Source organism: Tasmannia lanceolata, unplaced genomic scaffold (genome assembly GCF_043159265.1).
Source record: "Tasmannia lanceolata isolate RefF3 unplaced genomic scaffold, GAP_Taslan_0.1 ptg000019l, whole genome shotgun sequence".
NCBI classification, from domain to species: domain Eukaryota; kingdom Viridiplantae; phylum Streptophyta; class Magnoliopsida; order Canellales; family Winteraceae; genus Tasmannia; species Tasmannia lanceolata.
In genome coordinates, this window is record NW_027518696.1 from 13,928,669 (window position 1) to 13,939,883 (window position 11,215).

At 37.0% G+C, this 11,215-nt stretch overlaps 1 protein-coding gene across 1 annotated transcript; it reads right to left on the reverse strand.

Moving 5' to 3' along the window:
• Positions 1-184: 184 nt before the first annotated feature.
• On the reverse strand, positions 185-10,865 carry CYCP1;1 (cyclin p1;1). Its single transcript, XM_077362159.1, has 3 exons — positions 10,654-10,865; positions 5,475-5,885; positions 185-566 (listed from the first exon to the last, which is right to left on the reverse strand). The coding sequence occupies exons 2-3, from the start codon at positions 5,873-5,875 to the stop codon at positions 290-292; spliced, it is 678 nt and encodes a 225-aa protein (XP_077218274.1). The 5' UTR covers positions 5,876-5,885; positions 10,654-10,865; the 3' UTR covers positions 185-289.
• Positions 10,866-11,215: the final 350 nt, after the last annotated feature.

Here is an 11,215-nt window from a genome sequence, read left to right on the forward strand (position 1 = left end):
GCATGTATCACAAACTTGGGTTATGCTCAGTCAATTTTATGTAACACAAAAGGGAGCAAACATTCAATCATTTTTTTAAAAAAAGGTAACAGATTTCATTCCAAGGCAAAGCCAAAATTACAACTAAGGGGACAAGTTGTCCCCAAAAGCATAATACAAATCAAACAGTCCCTGCACCAGACAATACAGAAAAGCATTCAGTCATTCATGCAACAATATCTTTTTTACAATGAATTTTACGTAAATTTGATTCTTTTAGCCACCAATATTATTACACCTGAAAAATTCACTAAACTGCGCCACAACTGTATCTTCGCATGACTGGTTGTTGGCCGTTTACCTCCTCTTTGTTCGGCCAGCCTTTCAATCCGCAGACCTGAATAGACCGCTCTATCTGGTATGCTCCTCCAGTAGCTTCTTTCTCCAACTCCAAACAGTACCTCTCAAAAGTCCCCACATTCACTTGAAGTCTGAAATCCAGACTGAATAAGAATTTGAGCTCCAACCTGTTCATCTCTACAGTACTGACTCCTCCAACTTTGGCATAATATGCGTTGTTGAAAAACCTGCACGTTCAGGACAAATTTGGCAGAAAATGCATTATTGATCTACACGATGTTTTAGGATCATTTTGATACAGATGAGACGGTGCTCTGACAATCATTTTGTAGGCAAGCTCACAGAAAAAGCAGCAAGAGTAATGCCCACTTCCCAGAGAAAAGATCAATTTTGCCATAGTAAAATATTTCCAAGCCAGAGAGAACCCAAACTCATAATAATTTATCCAATATTGGTGACAAATTTGGCATAACATGCACTATCTACACGACGTTTTAAGATCATTTTGATACAAATGACAGAGTGCTCTGATAATCATTTTGTGGGCACAAAGAACAGGCAGCAAGAGTAACACCCAGTCGCCAGAAAAAAGATTAATTCCGCGGTCTTAAAAATATTTTCATGCCAGAGACAACGCAAATCATATTTTATCCAGTATAGGTGATAACCGAGTATCCTTCAACGAACCTTAGCACAAGTCCTGGCACGTTGTTGTAAAGCTTTGCAGTTCAGAATAACAGGTCTATAAGCCTATGCTGATGTTTAAAATATGAAAGAATGATTGTAATTCATCAAATGCATGTGTATGGGTATTTTGATATATCACTCCAAACATTTAACAGGGATAAGCAATCAAGAAGTATTGCCTTTCCCTTATATTTTGTGTTTCTCAAATTGCAAGTGTAAATGGGCATCATTCCGGGATATTATCTGTAGGCCCACAACCAGATGATATTCACGCATGCCATTGAGGATTTTTTTTGAATACATAAGTATTTCTTTACTGATGGAGTAGCAGCGGGTTCCACCAAATGATCATTGGGGTCTGATATGCCAAGTACAGTCATGTTATTTTAAATTGTAAGGATGCAAGCAAACCTATTTAGAATATTATTTATAGATGGTCGAGCCATGGGCTAGAATATAGGATGGAGTAGCTGAGTAGCTTCAGGTTCCAGAGAAAACCAAGGTGGACTTGATAATTGTTTTGGTCAGAGCTCCATGATGGGGAGTTAATCTGTTCCATTTCAATGACATCCACGAAAAATAGAGAGGATTCGGAGCAACTTCCTATTTTGCAGAGAAGGTGAAATAGAATTTGTCACACTGAAAGGATCCAATTTGGCGTGCTTTAGTATCAGATTATTCCTGCCTGGAAGCAGTGGAGAGTTTCATTACAAGTTTCTTTAATTCCTGCTTGGAAGCAGTGGAGGAATCATTATGAGTTTGTCTTTAATTGTGAGTAGGTGGTGGAAATTAAGTGTACATATATAAAACTGAGGGGTTCTCTCTAGTATCTACAATTATCAAAGAGAAAGAATACACAACTCATGACTATGCCCTTAAGAGTAAACTTATATTCATCAAACTACCCCTTTAAGCTGTGCCATAAAAAAGGAGGAGCAGCAGCTGGCCAAGATATAATTCTCATGAATCAGACAGTGAAAATGACAGCAAGTGGCATGAAGGTCAGTGAGGGCAGAAGCATCACATTCAAAATTCTCTAGAATGAAATGATAATTAAACTATGTTTTCTGTGTAGTGTGTACTCATGTAACACCATGTTTGATGCAAGCTTAACAGGGCTCTTGTTAAGTGACATACTTCGAGGAAGGTGTGCATGAATAGTGTTTTGGAAGATGAGATTGAACCAAGATGGAATCCTTAGACTCTCAATACCACTTAATTTTCAGGAGCGAATTGGGAGAATTTTTAAAAGCTTTTTCTGGACCCCAATTGAAACAGAAATAGAAACAACCCTTACTAGGGTTTCTATTGATAACAAATGAGTTTTAATACAAAATAAAACAGTACAAAAGAGGAAGAGAGTTAGTTGTCTCTAACACACAAAATTACATATTAACCGGACCACATTTTAAAGAGGCATCACCGTAGTTGCAAGCTTACCCTGACCTACTCCCTTTATAGCCAAGCCTTTCGCCAATTTGTTGCCACTTCTTGGGTATCACTCGAAAAATTCTACAATATTTCCCTACTAATCGCAAGCTATTTTAGAATGTAATTTGCTTACTTTCGGAGCTCCGTAAAAGAACTTGAGGTCATTCTCGGAATCATCTTTGACCCATAGTACTCTAGACAGATCTTCCTTAAAGATGAATAGTAAGGAATGGCTCTTAATTTTGTTTCATTTGAATCCACAAATTCATTAGGGTGAGAGGAATCTTTTACAACTTTGCCCAAAGAGAAATGATATTCCAACTCCCTTTTTTCAATAATGGCAATCCACTCTCTACACTTTCTAAATTGGTTGTTGGGACTTGGGAGCATCTTGGGAATTGTAAAAATCTTTAAAAGCTAATTAGAAAAGTGTAAAGTAAATGGTGTACTGGCATTATTGAATCAAGGGTGTAGAAATGATATTCCTACTCGCTTGATTCAATAGTGGCATTCCACTCTTTTACACTTTTTAAATTGGTTGTTGAGAGAAGTATGGGAATTGTAACAACCTTTAACAGCTAATTAGAAAAGTGTGAAGTACATGGTCAAGTTCCATTATTGAATCAAGGTTGTGGGAATGTCATTTCCCTTGCCCAAATTGTTCCTAAAGACTCCAACAATGGGCATACTGCTACTACCATGTGGACTTCCATCAAAGTTTAGTTTTAATTATATTGGGAGAGGAATGTGTCCATCATGGATTAGTTCTACATACCAAAGTCGTACTCGTACATACCGTCTGCTAATTCCATATCATATAAAAAACTGATAGACCAAGAACCTACTCTTTCATGCATACCCATCTAATAATGGATTTCCTGATTTTCATCATCAATATCCTAATCGTTTTTCTCTTCTTGTTAAAGATTCTTAATTCTTTCTACCAAATGGACCAAATCAATGCATATGAAGTTACTTTCAAGGGTAATTTTCCTTTTTCACCAAAAGGTCCTCAAGGCTACCCCACAATGATATCTACATTCGACTTTGAAAATCTCAACCTATTCAATGTGCTACTATGTGACGAATAAACATATGGTCCACAATCACATCCTCTTCTCTACAAAAGGATACACATCCCTGCAAGAATAATTATTTTTTTCTGAACATTTTTGCATGTGTTAAGTTTTACAACCATTGCTATCTAACAAAAATGCCCCCACTCGGGTTGACCAGAGCATGTCACATACAAGCAACCAGAGGACGGGCTTCAACAGTAGCCAACCTAGAGGCCAAAGTGTTTCACTAATGCTTCGTTTGGTTGCAAGAAAGCTCGGCAGCCGTCGGAATTTGGTTTGAATTTGGCATCCAATTCCACGTTTGGTTGCCAAAATGCATTGAACTCCCTTTGATTCCCTTGAATTTCTCTCATGTGATAATTGCTTGTCTCTTCCTTGTCCCCTTCTTCCAAAAGCAAAGAATCATGGTTTAATTTTCTAGGGAATGATGCTCTCTCTTTCTCTCTCTTCCCTCTCTCCCTGTATTGGTAATGACACCCCCTACTTTTTCTCCTACTCTCCAAGATAATTCTAGGCAACCAAACACTGCTACACAATTTTCCGAGGTAATCCTAGGCAAATCAAAATGCCTGTCTCTTCCCTTTGACTTCCTATTCCACTACTCTCCCCGCCATTCCAAGCAACCAAACGAAGCATAAAAGTCAACGTTTAGAATCCAAAATCCAAACTCAGATTCAAAAGGTGATATATGGACCTTGTCTAGCAACCTCACAAGAAAAAGAAAATAATCAAATTCATCTTGTTAAAGGTTTCCCTGGACACTAATTCTCAAACCACTGTTCCCCCTTCTCTCAGCATTCATTAACCTCCTCTACAAACAACTAAAATGTACAAGCTCGGAAAGAATGGCATGAAATGGATTCACATAAACATCTGTACTCCTGAAACAGAATCCCCTTTAAAAAATGAATCCCCTCCCTGCCTACAATCTAGAAGTAACCTTTGACTCAAATTTGTTCCTAAATAAACGTATTGGCTACCATGTTTCCGAGTCTCTTCCTATAGGAAATTTCCTATACTCCCAACAACCCCTTTTCCCCAAGGCGTTACTTTGACTCAAATTTGTTCCTAAATGAATGTATTGGCTACCATGTTTCTGAGTCTCTTCCTATAGGAAAGTTCCTATACTCCCAACAACCCCTCTTCCCCAACGTATATTTATCACCGATAACATTGTGATGCAGGCATCTTTTCCTTCTCAAAAGCCTTTATAATCACCTTACTGGATTGGCTAGTTCAATGATGACATGCCTATGCACCTTTTGTAATTGTAGTTCAATTGGAGTTGATATGGAATGAGATGACAAGGGAGCTAGAGTTCCAAAGGAAGCTTACATTCTTCCTAAATTAATTGCTTGACAGTATTTATTTTTTGAAAGGTAATTTCGTGACAGTATTATACAATTTTTAAGTATATTTTACGCATAAATATACACCTACATGAATAGTATGGATACATTTGAAGTTGACCAAAGTAATTTGCACTCATAAGATAAGAAGTATCTATTCCCGCATAAATCAAGAAAAAAAAGACAATCTAGAAACAATCATTTTCAGCAAAATCAGCTCACTATTTCAGAACTTCTGTTTACAAGTTTACTGGTCAAATGAATTTGCCATTTCTTGGAGTTGCTAAAGTGGAAAGTTTTTGAGTGACCGAGTAACTACCACACCATCCTTTTCCCCAAATGATACTAAATTTTGAGATTCTGTAATTACTTACAAACATCCCTCATCTTCAGTAAGATTATTCATAAAACATCTATCATCTTCAGAACATTGGCATAATTATGTAGGCCAAAGCTAATTTTCAAAGGCTTGTGCAACACTATTTTTGCTATTTTTTTGGAATTACTAAAACAAGAAATTTTGAGTGTCCAAGTAGTTCTTCAGCCACTATTTTGTGACTAACTCAAAAATATAGCACGTAGTACTTACGCATCATCAATGAATTTTGCTGCCACCACCACACTCGTGATTACAAGCCGGTGAACATTGAGGGAAGTCAGATGAACATCTGGTTGCTGAAAGAATCTATCCATGTATATATGTGCAAGGACGAAACATGATGGGCTACAGTTTGAATACTTGAAGATACGATCAATGTATTGCCGAATGCTCAGGTTAGGCGCTCTCAAACCATGGAAAACTGTAATGATCTCTTTCCTTTTTGTTGCCTCTAGTAACTTTTCATTCTTCTGAACAGCTCTCTCGAGAAACGATGAAAGAAGTGACAACACCTGTGGAGACTGAAGAACTCCTTTGCGTGATTCAATCAGCCCCAAAGCTGAATAAAGCTCTGAGCCAACAGCCTCAGTGTCGAGTGCCAACGACCCCATATGTAATCACCTGCAATATATCAAAAAAAATAGATAGTTTAGACTAAATACAGTGTTAAATTTCCACAAGAGAACAAAGAGAAACATATGACATACATCATGTAGAGCACTCTCCATGCATCAATACCAATCATGCAGGAAGGTTTGAGGATAAAAAATATGAGGGTGCTTAGATTGGGTAGTTGTCTTCCATCTTGGGTCTACGGTTCAATAATAGATTCTGAAACCCCATGAGTTAATCTAGTTTTTCTTCCTTAAAGAGCTACAAGTTTCTGACAACGGACTTAAGGGCCTGTTTGGGATGCATGCTATTTGCAAATGGAAGTCACAACTCACAAGGCAATTGCCCCATCCACAGATGAGAAAAGAAGGGCTCTGATTTGTTCTTACCCATTCTCAAACGCGTGGAGCTGCATCTGATGCGTCAGCATGATTTGCAGACGCTAAACAGTCGGAGCCAAAAATACTTAAAACCAGATGTGACTGACAATTTTATCCATAAAATGCATAATATCGAAAACAGGCCCTAAGGCAACAGTGTCTACTTTCTCATCTGTTCTCGGGTAAATCAAGCAGGTAACTGAAAGATGAAACTTAAGAAGGAAAGAGACCTCCATAAGTTGACCATAGTCTACTTGTCCATGTTACAACTTGTAAGCCACATTCTTAATAGCAAAGAGGACTACAAAAATTTGGTTAAGAACTTAGAATTAAATGAGATGACAAGAAAAAAATGTGGATAAAAAAGGATGAAGCAAAGATAGGGAATGAAACAAACAAATATCAATATAAAAACCTTGTGCAACAAGAGAAGCAAGACTTGCATCGTTAGATGATAGATTTCCCCGAGGCATAAATTTTAATAACACAGTAGAAAGGTTCCATAGTTTCCTTCCTGTTTGCCTTCTATGCTATTACTTAAGGGACTTCTTTTCTTCTTAAGTTATTTTTCTGAGTGTGCATCCTGAGAGTCTTTCAGCACAAAAACCATCCACCATTGCTGATGTCTAGAAATTCATAATAAGAGCTGAAGGAAAGAATGGAAGGAAGTAGGAAGGGTGGAATAGGGATGAGGAGTGAAAGATCAGATGAAAATTAAGACTTAAGAGGCACCAACCAAAAAAGAAGGGTAAATATGGAGTTCAGTGTAGTTACTTGTACGCACATTACGGGTTTGTGAATAAAATGTGAGTTTCAGCCTACTAAATTGTAAGAAGGAAATGGTGGAAAAAAAAGGATAGAATCAATTGAATCTTGAAATTCACGATTCCTTAAAAAGTTTTCTCATTTACAAGGGTTGCACTAAGTGATGGGCTTTTAGATGATTGCCGTGGATTTTGTGGCAGAGGTGTGGTGGTGACCTCTGGCAGGTGGGAGGAGAGATTATTATCTCCCAAATGCAAAAATTATTTTCCGTCAAAGAAATTGGTGTTGAACACAGAAGTCATGTAGAACTGGCTAGGATTTTCTATCTTGGGAAAATAAGAGTTCAAGGAAACAGAGATTATTACCTTTCCACCATGACCATTTGGGTGAAGTGGATAAATGGGAATGATGATATAAGAAGCCCAAAGAAAAAGGTTTGTTGTAATATGTGGATCCAAAGCTGTTAACTTTCAAGCTAAATAGTAGATATACAATCAAATCCACAGCCTTGACATCTGATAAGCTAAATAGCAGATATACAATCAATTACACACAGTCCATAAATCTGTATAAATCCCTGAGCAAGCAAAAACAGCAGTGATAAGAGATGAAATTTTGTTACTCAGAGATAATGAGATGTGAAAAGCTGGCACTACCTGAAATCCAGGAGGATAATGCAGGGAGAGAAAAAGTTTTGACTAGGCTTGAGAACCGGATAGATTCTACAAGACCACTCATTTGAGGAATAAATGGACAAGATCTTGAACGGTGATTCAATGACAAACATTCTTGAACATCACCGAAAGAGAAATACGAGTAATTTCCAGTTTCAGAAATTCCAAAGCCCGATCAAGCTTCCAAACAATGATCCAATTATAAATTTTATGATGAGGTTACCTTTTACTTGTAATTCTTTGTATTTCATTTTTGTACACATGCATGTTTCATTTGAATATATGTATGACTAAATATGAATTTTGGGTAATTATCCACTGTGAGCAGGTATGGAAACACACTTGTTTGGTACTTTCCACCCATCTTTTTCTATTTTGTGCTCTTCCTTTTGTTATGATTGCCTTTTGATCTTTTCATACAAATATTCATGAATTTAGCAATTTTTTTTTGAATGGCTTGAATGAAGGGCAAATTTAGCAAATTTAATACAGTAATATGCATATATCATGTACGGATGTGTTGATTTGTGTTTCATTCAGACATTTTTTCTATTTTTCAAAGTTTTCTTGTTTTTTTTATTATTAATTTTTTTTTAATGTTTTTGTCCTCATGCACTTTGGCCTAATTATGACAAATGTTGCACATGTTTGATGCAGTGTTTAGAAACTCCCAGCACAATCATTTGGCTCACCCAAGCGACTTGTATTTTTCATAATCGAGATTGACATATATTCTATGATTTGTGGACACGGACACGAGTGTCGTGTATCGACACGGACACGGAGTGTCGGACACGGCAAGCTTCCAAAATTTAGAACGGGGACACGGCTAAAATAGAAAGTATATATAATCTTGATTTGTGGATATAGATTTGTGTGCCGAGTTTCAACGCAGATATGGGGTGTTTGACATGGCAACCCCTAAAAATCTAGAAATAGTGGCACGCCCATACGCGTACATACATATAAAGTTACCGACACTTACTAGCGGACATTTAAAAGTGTTGAAAAGAGTGTCGACACATGTGGAAACGGGTGTCGTGTCGGACACGACACGACCAGCGTGTCAACAATAAATTCAAAGTGTCGGCCAAATCATAGCATATATTGGTCTTTGGGAGGTTGGAGATGGGGGTAGCCTCACAGAGGTTGCCACTGCGGTTTTCTCAATAGCTAGAAGCCACACTCTAAGTGTAATTAATCGTTCAGATCTAATAGGGCATAAATAGGAATCAAGAAACTCATCAACTTTACGGACCTTTATGCTGGACAAAGTCATTCAGAATGATAAGTTGACTTGGTTCCTATAGTTGACGATAACCCACACACCCAAAAAAAAAAAAAGATCTTCCGAATCACTGTTTAAAAACTCACTCAGTCAATCATCCACTCGCCAATTGGACTTGGTTTTACCTTCGATTTCTTGTTCGATTTTGAGTCTTTCCAACCAATTCAATTAAAAACTTCTTTGACTCGCCCAAGTTAATGAAAAGTTTACAGCATCAACATTGACCTGTCGGAGTCGAGTCCCTTTTACCTTGGCCGAGTTCTCGTCCTAGTCCGAGTTTTTAAACATGAGTTAGAAAAGTACGGTGGTTTGATGCCATCAATTCTAATGGAGCGCAAGACAATTTCAGGCAGAAGGTCAGCTTGCAATAGGTGAGGCTGATTTAACTTGATAATTTTAGAAATTACACTGTTGATCAGATGATGTAGGACCAATATTGGAGTGATTTTTAATCGAAAATTGTAGGATCTAGACCTTGAAGACAAACTGAATGTGGGTATGATTTGAGCATTAGACTAGGTTCAGTTTTAATAGGATTTAAAAATCTGGTTCAGACTAGATTGAATTGGGTTAATAAGACCACTGAGATGATTAGGATATACTCATGAATGGAAGAACAGCTCTAACAGTCCAGATCTGAGTAGATAGGATCTAAAATTTCAGAACAACACCAATGGCTTGCGTGGAGATTAACAATAAGAAACAGAAAACACACGTTTTGAACTGATAATAGGGTTCAGAGTTGCAATTTCACAATGGTCTGAAGTATCTTTCCTTGATCTCTTTACTGAATCAATATAAAAATCAATTCAAAACATTAATGCTATTTAGTATCTTTAATCGATTTTTAAAGCATCCATATTTAAACCCCTAAGTGGGTTAAAAATGTTATTCCATTCCAATCAATTCATTATTAGAACCAGATCTAGGAACATTTCAAATAAAGCATCAAAAAACGAAAAATAAGAAGAAAAATTAAAATCTTTTTGGACACTACACAATTGGAACCAACTATAGCATAAATCCGGATCTTGCGGTTATCTGGTATACTTCCTAGTAATTCCAAACACATCATGCTATTGGACAAATTTATGAAGAAAAAAGAGAGATTTTGATCAATAATTCAATTATTTAGTTAATATTGAAACAAATAAAACAATCCAAATTCTCTATAACCTTGTCCATTCACACACACACACAACAGAACCCTGATTAGATCCATACAAGCAAACACAATAATTCAAATAAAATATATAAAATAGTCCAATGAAGAAAACAAATCTAAAATTCCTGGAAGGAACTAAGAACCTACAGATAACCCAACAAAAAGAAAAGGAACTCAAACAGCAACTTCATACAAATCCATCTAAGATAAAAACCTAAACTTTATCCAAGAAAGAATGAACATTTAAACAGAAATAGAAATCCCATCTGTGAAATAAAAAACTAATCCCATCTAGAACCCAAAAAAAAGAAAAAAAAGAAGAACAGAGAAACCCATGAGACCCATTTAAGAAAAAAATGCATGTGACACCAAACCAACAATGCCATCACAAATTAGAGAAAAAACCCAAAAGAGTGCAAACTAAAACAGAAAGGAAAAACAACAAAGAATAAAAGTAGGCTCAACTCAACCCAGAGAGAGAGAGAGAGAGAGATCAAATGCTTACAGATATTACAGAGATCTAAAGAACCCTCTTTTCTACATGAGCGTTAGGCACTAAGAAGATACTCTGAAACAGGTCCTTCTACAACTCTCTCTCTCTCTGCCATTGCTTTTTGTTTGTGAAAGTAGAGAGATATGTAAAAGCTTTCTCTTTTCTTTATTCCTTTTGTTCTCTTTCTCTCTCTGTTGTCGGTGATATTCCATGGAAGCGTGAGTAGAGAAGCACTACCTCCATGTGAGAGAGAGGGACCCACACACAAAAATTCCATTTTCAAAGGCATATTTTATCCATCACCACTGAAGCGCAGTTTAGCTAAATACAAGTGCCATCTTTCAAAATGCGCCGCCCTGATCTGTACCCACCACTAAATTATGGCAAACTAATGATATTATTGGTGTGCCAGAAAGATTTGGACAGTGAGTGACGCAAGTCAAACTTTTTTAAGACTTATGCTACTGACCTTCGCGCTTGCTACATTGTTGTTTGTTTGTTGTCATGGTTTAGACGGCATTAGCCCAAAATTCAGGGTGAGGGTTGCAACTTGGGTCGGGTCCAGTTGAGCTGT